We start from the raw sequence: 13548 nt of genomic DNA on the forward strand, positions 1-13548 counted from the left end.
CTTCTGAGCTACAGTATGTACAATGCAATGTGGACGTAACAGCAAAAAATTATAGGCAAGGAGCACTCACAACACATCATGTTTCTCTAGCTGTAAGAGTAACATCCTACAGGATGGATCTGCCGACAAGAACATTTATATTTGAGCTAGTTCAAAACAGCTTGTCTAAATGCAGCTCCAACATCACAGACTGAAAAACCTTCCCCAGGTTCTGTCTAAGTAGCAACTTGCCCATGATGCCCACGATCTCGTTGCTACACCAACACCAGTACCCAAGCCAGCATCAGTAAAGTAACCCAGGTATGAGCACTCAAACTCAAATTAAATGGCTAGATTAAAAAAAGAAACAGGACAGAGGCAGCTGCTGGCTCAAAGTGATTGGATCCATATCACCTCATGGCTCACTGTCTCTGTGAGCCCCTCACTTGACTGTAGCCTCAGAGAAGAAACTGAATGAAAAGGCTGCATCCCATTCAGAGAGATCAAAGTGAAGCAACATCCTAAGAAATGTAATGAAGATTTTGAGGCAAAAGCCTGTACAGTTCTGACCAGTGTCAAAAACCTGAGAAATCTCCTTGTTCTAGCTAAAACAGGGTTGTGATTAACATTAGTTATAGGGTTCCTCTTTCCTATAAGTTCTTGGTGGTGCCCCTGGTACACAGCTGCAAAACAGCAGGAACACTCTGCTCGTTCTTATGATTTCTCCTGAGGGCTCTTCCCTTCATAAAGACACACCATAAAGATGACCAAGGTTGGGGGGAAGCAAAAATAAATGCTTTCTCTTTTCTCCCTGCTAATATGAGACAGGGCCTTTGAAGGCATGTACAAATGTTACTGGTTTAGAAGGCTCATCATTCAGATAGGGACTGGAGGAAAAGAAGGGATGCTCCCTTCCAGCATGAGGCCATACTGAACTCCAGATCAGCCCACCTCACTGGCCATTTGCTGCCATTTGAATGGACAAAGGTAATCTACCCTGTTCTTGAAGGAAGGATGCCAATTAGCTTAACCAGTCATAAATAAATACAGTAGTTTTTCAACTCAATGCTCAAAGCTGGGTAATTATTTCTGGTTCCAAATTCAGCAGGATTTTTAGGACAGAAGTAAGATACTGCTGAAGCTGTGAAGTCTTTGCATTTCTTCTGCACTATAAAGCACAAGCTGGTCTCTTGCCTCTGAGCTGGGCAGTTTCTTTTGTGAAGTATGAAACACAGCAGAGCAAGTAACTTGGCTGATGACTGACTGCTCACTGTTCTGACATTGCAGTTTCTGAGGAACAATTCTTTGAAATGTAGTGGGTATGCTATGGTTCAAAAACTTTCCAAGTGGTGTTACAGCTTACTGGAGCTAACAGGGGCTGAAAACCAACATTATTTTCCAAAATGTGAAAGTCTCCTTTGATTTATAGCCATCCTCTGAACAGCTAGCATGGTCTATGGCTGCTACTCTTCCAACTATTTTCCTCCCTTTGCTTGAAAGACAGATAATCTTCTTCTGCAGCCAACAAAATCTAGTAAATGGAAGAGAACTTCTGCAGAGCTCACTGTCCCCAGTCACACACTGGGGAACAGAAGAGTTGTGAATACAAAGTGCAGCTTTGGCTGTGGAGAAATTTCCATATAGCTTGGACTGAGCCAGGCATCCAAATTCCTTCAAAAGACAAATGTTTACCTGTTAAATCTCTCGCCTTTTGCTCACTGCAGCTGTCTGCAAAAGTACTGTCATTTCATCATGAGGAACTTATTCTCAAAATATGGAAGGATGAGAAATATCTCAAGGATCTCAGGACACGTGTCTCCCAGCAAGAGAAATACTTTCTTCTAGGAGACTTCCATATAAAAACAGATGGGAACAAAATGTGACTAAGCATAATAAACACTGTGTTCCTGTGCATACACGTTTGTGCCACCAAGTATCCAATCAGAGAGACCAACATTTAATGCTGCTCTTTCCCTCTGCCCACAGATCTCCAGATGTACCACATCCTCAGCTCCAACTTCCAAAGGTAAGAGGATATGACAGAACTCATCTCAGCTACATGCCTTCAAAGCGGTAGATACAGAATTCAAATTAATGTACAGAAATGATAAAAAAATGGAACTCTCCATTGCATCACCTTCAGAAAGCCACCCTAAATGACAGGCTTCTACTTTTGAAACAACAGAAGATTTGAAGATTTCAGTACTTGCCCATTCTTCCTGACCAACTCCAAACACTGCAAGAAACAGCTGTTAAAAGAAGCCAAATCTGAAACGGAGCTGGTCAGGAATCTACCAAACGCTGACTTGTGGGAATTAAACAAAAGAACAATCACTATAACATAAATTATTAATCACTAAGTAGAGTTGCTTAGATATAATGATCTTACCAATATAATGTTTATTCTAGTATACCGCAAACACATTTTAGAAGCATCAGAGCAAACAGTTTTGCTAAATAGGTTTCATAAATTTATAAGCCTATTACACATAAAGCTTTCCCTTGTGAGCTTTTGGTTTTGTTCTTCACACATCCCTTCGTGTTGATGGGACAGCACAAACATCGCACATGCAATACAGCAAGTATTTTGAGTTGTGACATTTTTTGTGTCAGTTCTTATTTAAAGCACACTTCTTCTCACAAAAGATGGCAGTAAGTCCAGAAGCTTTCCCTAATCATTGTGAACAGTTAAACTCATTGCTACATACGCTTCAAAAATCATGGTTCTGTTTTCATCTAAACAGAATGTGAACAATTTATTAGATTAGTCAGGTACTTCTTAGACCAGTCATCTGTTTAGAAAATTAATTTCTGCTGATTTTTAAACCAGCTTCCCCTTTCCTTTTTTTATTAGAAGTTGTATTTTTCAGAAACAATGCTTACCTGTTAACTTCAGAAGGCTCACCCCTGTTTTACAAAAATGGATAAAGTGGCTTTTGTAGACTATTTTGCAGAGAACTATAGTATTAAAACTGCTCATCTGTGTTGATTAGCTACATCTGCTTCAGAAAGTAAGTCTGGGTCTATAAACCACTTCTGCTTGGCCATGTGTAAATTAGGCTAGCAGACATTTTGAAACTGGACACAAAAGTGCTTTAAGTTTGCAGCTACAACCAGAAGTGTGGTATTATAAGTGACCTCTGATGTGACTGCTCACTGTACTTCGTTTTCTGAGATGGCAAAATACCGTGTTTTCCAGTAACTTGTTTGCACTGCAGACCTTTAAATAGAGCAGCAGCAGCGAGATTATTTTCTGTCTTGTGCACAGTAATCCCACTGTATTCTAAAATCTGCATTAATGACATGGCAAGCAAGGCCTAATTACTGCAACCTCAAAGCTTCATTTCTGCTATCTGAACTATGTGCAAACCATGGGCTTCTTTTCCTTTCCTGAGGGAAATGCAGAACTCCCAGACTGTTTGCAGGGCTATTACCTGGAGAGGCAGCAATGAGATACTCTAACAGCAGACACTGATTTTCATGAGTGGGTGAACAATGTCTTTCGTCCTTCTGCCACAAACACTTGTTCAATAATATATGCCATCTGAGATGTCTATTCATGCAAGATTTTGAATCTCTAGTTCAAAAACTACTCAACAGGTATGACTACACTGCAAATAAAAAGTAGGTATACTTTTTAGTATATAGTCCATAGTGCTCAGATTGTCAACATTAGCAGCTGCCAGTCTTCTCATCATACATCTGCCTTGTGTGCCACTCGTCCAGATTAATCCAGTCATCTGAATGGTCAGTCACCGGAAGCATATTCAGCCTTGTTTTGAAGACAACTTTATAGATGCAGTGCAGACATCTATCACAGGACTAGCAGCTAAGGTTCTAAAGGTATATATAGAACAATGAAGAAGAAGATCAACATGATTTTGCAGGACATATTCTGTCTCATCAGGGTACCTTGAGCTTCGAACTTAAAACATGTTTACATACAAAAGAAATGGGGTATGACATTTGCAGAACTTATTTTTCTTGTACATTACCTTTAAGACGAAGCAGTGATCTGTAGGTGCCTTGTATTTCACTTTGTGCTGACAGCCATAGTAAACGTTCATATTCTCAAACTGAACAAAGCATGCCAGATCCCGGGATGTCTGCAAATGGAAGCCAGGCACATCAGTGTTAGAAAAAACTGAATTTTGATGTCAAACTCATTAATAGGACTTCTTTCAAGTGCACTTAGGCCAATGCTTTTTATTTTATTTAGTGTCACAAAGTTGACTGAAGATGTATTTTAAGTGTGTGTATTCTTACACTAACAACTGGGAAAGGGTCTATGCATATTAGGAATAACATATAATGCTGTGCAGCATTTTACTCTTGTTCTAGTTCTGCTGTGCTTTATTGCTTTGTGTGGAAATTTTGGCTTATGGCTAACAAGACCAAATCAAACACTATAGGAAGAAATCACTTTAGTAAAATAGGACTTGCAGCCAAACCCTTACAATTCTGTGTGGAGCTAGAAGGACTGGGGTTCTAAATTGCTTTGGGAGCTGGGTTTTTTTTTTGGTGTATGTAACAGACAAAAACTCTCATCAGGAAATAGACATGTTTTAGCTATTCTGCTCTGAATTTTCTGAACTTTCCTGGCATCATTCCTTTCGTGTTTATCGTAATATTTGCTTGGTCACAACATGTTGCTAAAGTAACAAAGTTTCTGTTGCTGGCACACTTTTCAGTGAGGAATTCTGCATACAAAGCGTAACTTTTGCAATCCTTTAGCTGAAAATGGTCTTGTCATGCGGTCACTATTGGCTAAACTGAGAAACAGGGAAATTGTGAAAGAAAAAAAAAAAGGAAAAAAAACAAACCACAAACCTCTCTACCCCTAGGAAGGGGGTTGTATCTCTGCATATTATGGTTCTTTTATGCTGTTCTCATTCTTCTTGATTCTTTCATTATAATAGTCCCTTAAGTTGGGTTTGACAGATCGAGTTTGCAAGTTAGATTTGTGGGGTGAGAAAACACTCCATACTGTATGTAGACAGGGCTTCCCTCTCTTCCTTATCTCCCCCAAAGCTCATGTCAGGGATTTTGTCATTGACTGCTTGGACCACGGATTTTCCAACACTAATTTCCTAGACATGCTCAAATCTGTGCAGTATAATGAGATGTTCCTTTCCTTTATGAACCAGGTAATGGCAATTAGGACCAATATGAACACAGTTCTTTTCTTTGAAGGAACACATTTTTACGCAAGGGACAAAAGAACTTATTGCTAGTATTTCTGCAACATTAGCATGATCAAACAACACAATTAACAGAAATAAATTATAAAATTGTTTCAGCAATTCTCATTATGTTGTTTTGTGACCCTGCCCATTAACAGCATGTTTTTGAATAGGATATAAGTAGAATAAGGCTGAAGAAAGAAATTAAGACAGCAGTGCTGACTGGTGCCTGATTTGTTAACAAAAAAACCCTGAACAACAAAAAAACCAAATGCAAGTGTGCAAAATTACCTGAATCACTCCTTGTATTTTCCACATGTGCAATGTATTTTACAGCCAACAGGAAGTGCCAGAGGTATGCCAGACTTCTTACTTTTTTGTAAGAAGTAAAAACATTATTAGACAATCAATTTCAAACAGCTGCAGCAGCTGAAGGTATTATTGTCTGCCAACTGCTTGTTTGTGTACGCCAATGAAAGACCACTCTACACCCAACTGAAGGACTGAGCAAGGTGCATGTGCACTCTTCATACCACCGTGACAGGGGATGAACTCTCATAATTTTAGGGCTTTGACTCAAGAGCATTACTGAGTTCTGCTGCAGTGCTCTGTGATCTTTAGCACTCTGCTCATCTGCCAGAGACTGTCTCCATAAAAGACATGTACCTGAGCCTCAGCTGTTTCAATGCAGAGTCCATTAACTAACTTAAACCACCATTAAACACATATTTAAGCCAAGAGACCTGACTTTCTCTGGAATGGCTAAGTCATGGACATACACATCCTTTTGCTGAAGGCTGTTAGAGAAGCAGAAGCAAACAGTTGATTATGGTACAATTTTAAAGATCTGTGACTGTTTCCTAAAGGGCTAGATTCAAGGTCCTCAGTCACTATGAGTGGCTGAGTTGGTAATACAGTGAGTTTGAAGCACCCACATAGTCCCTTAAAATGGCTCTGTAATAGGCAGGTTTGTACACAGACTGCAATGACTAACAGGCTATAAAGTGCTAAATTAAAATGGGTGTTACAAGGTGACTGCATGAGTCCATCCTGAGCCTATGCTTGCAGTCTATCACCTGAAAAAAGAAAGCACTTTCCCCATTTGCGCTATGATGGAAAGTCACTGAAATGGGTATCCCTGGATGATGAAAAAAAGCTGGGTAATTATCAGTACATGATTGCCTGGCTTTGGCCCTGTGCTACTGGCCACTGCTGGAGGTAGGCTACAAGGAAATGTCCAAGACGGACTTTTAATTAAACTATTCTTATATTCATTCTACCTTAAGTGCCTTCCAAACAGCATTCTAGTTCCTAATTGATAGGATATTGTGTGTGTGCAACATGTTTTGAGGACTGAAACCCATTCTCTTAGGGTCAGGTAAAGTCAACTTACATTGCTGTGAAAGCAGCAAGGTAATCTAGGTCTCTGTTTCACTGAGACTTGGTTATTAAACAGAGGTCACTAGAGCAGCAGCACAGCACTCCTTTACAAGCTATCAGGTTTGGTTTGGTTTGTTGTTTTTTTTCCTTCGTAATTTAGTAAGGAAATAGCAGAACAGTTAAGTTTCACAGCACAAATCATAACAGTACAGCTCCATTACCAGAACCAAAATTTTCAAATATGAAGCATTATCAGGAGTGTAAGTGGCAAACAAAGGGGCTTTCAGAATACAAAACAAAAAACAAAACAACAAAACACACTAAAACCCACTAGTCCCAGAACACACCATTCTACCTCATCACTGTGGAAATGAGAAGCCAGCACCCTTACGTGCAACATGTTCAGGACCCCTTTGCTTCTCCAGTGTGGACAATTCAGACTATTTAAATCCTTTGCAATACTAAATGTCAGTACATTTGACTCAGTCAGGCAGATCCTCCTGTCCCATTTCTTTCTATACAAAGGGCAGTCTTAAGAAGCCTTAAAAGGCTCAATGCACTGCCTAGGTAAAAGTCCCTGTAGGAAAAAACACCCCATTTCTGCATGCTGGTTACTGGTGCAGAAAGTCAGCATCAAACAAGGTAAAATTCCACTTTTTTTGTGATAAGAAATTAAGTTCACTTGAGAACTTCTGAAATATTCTTCCAGAGGGAATCAACATAACAGTCCAGCATTTTGGCAATGTAACACCAGCTGAAGGGTGCTGTGCTGTTTTTCTTGCCCCTCCTGACTTGCGGAGGAGTGCTATTTCATTAATGCTTTTATCTATTCATAGAAATAGAAAGGAGGGAAACGTGACAGGATTCAGTGACTACACTCTAATATTTGCACAAGTGGTGTAGTCAAAGTTGAACAAAAAAAACACACAACCCTCTCAGATGGACCCGACAGTGCTCTTAAAATGTCACCTTGGGAGTTCTTCACTTTCACCTCCATGAATTGTTTTATTGCGAAAAGGATTATTTGGCTTCCTGACCTTGGTTTTTCCTTTGGTTACATAATAAATTCCAGAAGCTCGTAGAATAAAATAACGCCTCTTCCAGGACTTTTTTCCATCTTCTTTTAAATAAAGGGCCCCTTCAAGCTCTGGCACAATGACAGATGTCCCACAGAAGCTTTCCTGTGCAACAAGAATAATAATACACAAAATAAATTGATTTAAGCACAACAGTATTAATAAAGAGCAGAAAAATGCTCCCTTGAAAAATAAAAACATTTCCTGTAACAGTGAACATATGAACAGGGAGAATGCATCTGCCAGGGAGATGAACACCTTATACAGGCAAAGGAAACACTTCCAATGTAATGTAGTAACTTGGCTATGCAATTTGGGTGCTTGCACTGGAAAAGAAGGCTCGCAAAACCTCCATTCTCTAAAGGTTCAAACAAAAAACAGCAAAAAGTGTTAACTATATATAGAAGTGAAGGCAATAAAACAGAATGGTTGGTAATGCTGCTGTTGGGTTTTCTCCATTGTTGTATTTTTATGTTCTGTACAGAAATATTTCCTTAGAGAAAGTCTTTAGAGACATCTTAGCAGTCTAAGAACAGCTAAAGAAAAATGTCCATCTTGATCTCTGCTTTCACTTTGGAATACATGTTAGCATTTACAACACTTTTTAAACAAATACACTTCTTTGCTTGATTGAAGGACCTACTATTGGGTAACTTTTCATGCCAACACACTTATGACTTAGCGTTCTCGTAGATTCACAGAATGGTTAAGGTTGGAAGGGACCTTAAAGATCACCAGGTTCCAATGTCCCTGCCATGAGCAGGGACACCTCACACTAGACTATGTTGCACAAAGCCTCATCCAACCTGGCCTTAAACACCTCCAGGGAGAGGGATTCCACAACTTCCTTAGGCAACCTATTCCAGCACCTTACTACCCTCACGGTGAAGAATTTCTATGACCATTACCCCTTGTCCTATCACTATTCTCTCTGATGAAGAGCCCCTCCCCATCTTTCCTGTAGGCCCCCTTCAGGTACTGGAAGGCCGCTATAAGATCTCCCCAGAGCCCTCTCTTTTCCAGGCTGAATAGTTGGAGAAGTATCATAGTATTTTCTCTCATATAGTACTGAGCTTTTATCTCTCAAACACAACCAAAGCAGAATTTCAGCAGGAAAGGCAAGAGGTTAAACAGACTTTCTGGAAAAGGGCAAAGGTTCTTTTTCTGTTGTAGTACAACTAATAATTTGAGGTAGTGAGAAGTACATCTACTTCCAGTCCACTACTGATCAACTTCACTAACAATATAAAGTCACAAGGGCTGGCCTAAGGGTGTGGCATAGCTGTTTATTCTAACCATGTTTGGTTAACACTGCTTTTATTGTTACCATGGCATTACTCTTCATAGAAACACTAAGTAAAAGCATCTAATGGCATTGTCTGTTACAACAAAACAATACTCCATCATATAATTTCTCTGATAGGGGATACAATCTACATTTTTAATAGCGAGCAGCAGATGCAGAGGAAAATCCACATATTAAACCTCAGACACAAAGACATCAACCATCACAGAACTTCCTGTTGTTACACATTTGCCCACAAAGAAATAAATGCTGTTGTTGTAGAGCAGATGCAGATGGTAGCAGAGTTTTGGTGACATCTGAATCATCAACCAAGAAAGCTGGCTTACCTCCAGCAAAGCTTCTTTGTTTTTATCATTCATTTCTTTGCTTTCATTCTTCCCTTTGTTTGCCAGGTAGAAATTCTGATTAAGACACAAAAGAAATTGATGTTCATTAAAGTCAGTAATACAAGTAACTAGATCACTACAAGCCCATTCAATACTCAGTCTTTCAGTACTGAGTACCCAAGCCAGCAGATGCAAGAGGATGCTTGTGGACTCTTCTTATAGAAAACTTTAAACACAGCTGCCTGATCATGAGTTTTAATTCTTTATTTTGAATATAATTCAAAAGTAATAAAAAATTACTATTGCCTATGTAGATACAACCTTCCAAAATTTTAAAAACAATTACCTATGTTTTTGGCTGTTTTTCTGGATCAATGGGTTTGACTTTATCATACCAATTTTCACCTCTTCCTATACTAATACAGTCTGTAGAGAATGTAACATTTTCTTGCATGCTGATATATAATGAATACAATGCAATATCAAAAGGCTAGGAAGCACTTTTCCTCACAGCCTAATTTGCACAATTTGTATCTGCCACTCTGGATATAACTGAGCTCTTAATTTTTAATAAAAGTGCTTATATGCCAAAGCCTTTATCCAAAGTTACTACTTTCTAATTTTAAACCGATGCTCATGCTCTGCAACATGTTTTTATGCAATGAAGAAGGTATTAAAAAATCTAGAAGAAATCAGAATAAATGATCACTTAGCACACGTGCTCCAGCCTACTGAAATAAAAGCCAACACTTTGAAACGACCCTCTGCTTCAGTGACAGAGGGCTGTGAAGCCACAGCTGCCCTCTGAAGATGCAGCGCCTGGCTGACCCTGCAAACACAGAAGCAATAGTGCCTCATGCACACAGTTACCCGTAAAAAAAAATTCTCCACAGCAAAACTAATTTTGCATCCATCTACACTGTACAGATGGACAAAAGGACAGCACCTGGACATAAGTGCAGAATCAGGCAGTGGGAAGATAGCTCAGGAGCATGCTAGGAATTGCGTGCGGGGGTGAGTGAAGTGGTTGCGCTGAACAGCAAGTGTGGCCAGCCAGCAGAGCCTGGCTGCCTGCAGACAGGAAGGCAGGTGGGCCTGAAGGAAGCAGGCAGGTCATGGAGCTATGCCATGCTCCAAGTGGCATTTGGATTCATGGCCTTGAGGCCAGAACCCTAACACTCAAAGTTCTTGCGTTTTATAATTTTCCAAGCAGAAGTACATGCAGCAGAAGAGCCTGGGTTTGGAATATACCTGATGCATAGGACAGTCTTACTGGTTTTGCTGGAATCAGTCAAAAAAGCTAATTTTGCAGGACAAAGGGCATGAAACAAACACCACTGTCTAGGAAATAGGCAAAATAGTAAAACCCCAAACATTTACGAAAGATAGCTATTAAAAAATTACTCCTAATTGTGTAACTCTTCAGCAACTCTCTAGGAAGAAAACGACAAGTTTATCTGACTTCTCATATCTCTCAATTTTTTCATGTCTCAAGACAACATATTTACATGTCTAGAACTAAACAACTAAACTGCAACACAAATGCAAACACTGCCAAAAGACAAGTGAGAAGTGTATAAACAAAGGAACAGGCTGTTGCTAAGGTAGAAGAAACAAACTAGCAGCAAATCTGCCCTGCCAGCATAACCACATTTACAGCAACGAGGTTTATCTGAAGTGAAAACTTGCTCTTCCACTCAACCACATCTTCTTTCTCAAGCAGTGCTGTGAACAGCTGCCTGCCAGAATGCAAGCCTCATAAGCAGGTTTTTGGAGGGGCACCAGGAGAGGAAGGGGAAGAGGTGTGTATGACCTCAAAAACAGTTCTTTAAAGAACTGCTTTCTTAAAAGTTAGTTACACAGGGGACATAAGAAACATGGCCACCTGCAATGTGGCCTGTGCTGATGATATTTCTGTGGTACAAACATAAGAAAAGAATGTTGGACATTCAGTACAATAGAAAAGTCATGCTAGGAAATCCAGCAGTGTTCTTCCCTAGGAGATGCAGCAGCACATAGCTGGCTCCAGACTACCTGAGCACATTCTTAGTTCACAGATGAAGTCAAGCTAGGGACGACAGCTTTGTGACTACATTTGAAGGCACTACTCATAGTGGAAAAAACTCAAACCAGCTCAAAACAAAACTCACTTAAAAGTGAGTCCTCAGAATAACCCATACAGTGATGCCTGCCCATGCAGTTTAAAACCATAGATTTGACTGTGTGACAATTCTCCACTCATTCCACTGGAGAAAAAAAAACAAAATACACACAAAAAAATCAACAGAATACAAGAGCCTGTTCTGAGCAGCTGCAGCAGAGTCCTCTGTACACGTGCAACAGCTCTACTTGACAGGGAACACTATCACAAAGCCGCTGGCTTGATGCTGGCACACCCACTCTTGCAATCATGAAGGTATGAAGAGAAACCTCAGAGGGCACTGTTAGGTGGGGCTGGGCCTTCCAGACTTTGGGATGGATTTGGAAAGTAGAGGTACACGCAAGCTTTAAGACTTTTTCTTCTATAGTTCATTATAAAGATGTATTACAACTCCTAAAATACACAATGAAGATTTATCAAGGTAAGTACACCTTACCACTGCCTCAACAAGGCAAGGCTCATCAGCTTTACTACTGATGAGGAGAGCACTCATCTGGCTCAGTCAGCCTTCAGCGCACTGATAGTAAGAAAACAAAGCTCCTCTGATTACAACTGATTCACATCCAGGCATCTGGCATTTATTTAGCAGAAACATGGACCACCCTGTACTGACATAATCAATGGTAGAGTCTGTAATGATATCCATGCTGGATCTCTTAACAACGCAGCTTTTTCATTAGGGAAACAGGGCTCTGTCACCTAAACTGATGTTACACAGATGTACCTGGTCATCTTTCACCTGTCAACACACATTTTATTTACTACTGATTACCTGTTTCATGTCTCTGCCCTGAAATCTGGAAGTACATGGTACTTACTGACAGTAACTAAAAACCTGGGGAGCAGACTGTACTTATTTTTTCACTGTGTGGTCTCCTATTTTTGATCAGAAACATTCATCCTATAGGAGGCAAGCCACATGTGTCCACAAGAGATCATTCCAAGTCCAACAGTCAAAGGTCATGATAAAAGGCAAGCTCTTTCCTGTCTTGAGGACACCAGTGGGAAATGCATGTTTGGTTTGGGATGTCAGGTCATTTATGGGACAAGATGTGGCTATAGGGCAGCTCTCTGCATATGCCTACACATTTAAGAATTAACTATTTTTACATTCAAAAGGCAATGTCTATTTCTTGGTAGAGAGCTGAGCTTATTTAACAGGACAGATTGAGGACAGATTGATCCTGTTAGGCTGATAAAATAAGAAAGCAAACACAGAGGATTATTTTTACAAATAAAATAATGTGTGCTGGCACACTTTGGGTTTGCTTTGTTTGCACTGTTTGGGTTATTTGCTGCAGAGATGAGCAGTCAAGTGTTTCTGCTGACTTACTCCCTCTGTCAACACACCCCAGACCAGTGAAGATGACACAAAGCCAGTTGCTCTCCCATGCCATTCTGCCTGACTCAGGCTAATGTAGAGCTCATGGCAGTTTCAAAACGTATTTCTAGCCTGGTATGACATCCTTAAGAGACATTATGCCAGCACTTCCCCCTGTGCTTATGCCTAACAGTGGCAAAATTAGCTGATGACCCATCTATGGCTTTACATTAGCAGGGAAATCCATACGCAAAAAAAGAAAATCCTGTAAGGATTTTATAGCCAGCTTTGTACTTTGTACTGTAAAGTACCACTAGTCTATCCATTGAGGGATAGAAGCACCTTCTTTTGTGTGGAAAAGTAGGTAAAAAAATTCTGGCTGTTATCTCTCTCCACTGTATAACCCTCAGACAGTGGAAGACAGAAGGTGCTTTTGACAGTTTCAAAAAACATCTTTAAAAAAATGCACATTACGAATATTAGAAGATATCTATAATTGCTCTGAAGATCATAAATGTAAATAAATAAATAAAGCTAAAGGCAAAGCTCTTTTGAAGCCCCAAAGATATTTTCAACTCCGTTTATTTGCTTTTATAATGTTTGAAGACATTACTAGAGATGACTTTTCATGCCTTGAAGATGACGGTCTTCTTCATCAAAAAGGGGGGAACATGGAACAAATAAAAGCCAAAGATAAGCTTGGATGCAGCTAACAGCAAAGCACTTAAGTCACTTGCAAAATGGTTCAAATGTGAACAGCCTCTCTGTCAGAAAGAAAAGAATGAGGCAGAAAAAGAAAAATATTTATTGTAGTAG

The 13548-nt window shown here is 39.8% G+C and overlaps 1 protein-coding gene across 1 annotated transcript in view; it reads right to left on the minus strand.

Moving 5' to 3' along the window:
- The window catches only part of APBB1IP (amyloid beta precursor protein binding family B member 1 interacting protein), a 62280-nt gene that overhangs the window by 15807 nt on the left and 32925 nt on the right, over nucleotides 1-13548 (minus strand). Inside the window, exons 8-10 of the mRNA XM_051612151.1 lie at nucleotides 9251-9325; nucleotides 7580-7723; nucleotides 3975-4085 (exon numbers count right to left, since the gene is read on the minus strand). Coding sequence (XP_051468111.1) covers nucleotides 3975-4085; nucleotides 7580-7723; nucleotides 9251-9325 — 330 coding nt within the window. The remainder of the gene's footprint in view (nucleotides 1-3974; nucleotides 4086-7579; nucleotides 7724-9250; nucleotides 9326-13548) is intronic.

This window comes from Apus apus, chromosome 2, assembly GCF_020740795.1.
Source record: "Apus apus isolate bApuApu2 chromosome 2, bApuApu2.pri.cur, whole genome shotgun sequence".
Taxonomy (NCBI): Eukaryota; Metazoa; Chordata; class Aves; order Apodiformes; family Apodidae; genus Apus; species Apus apus.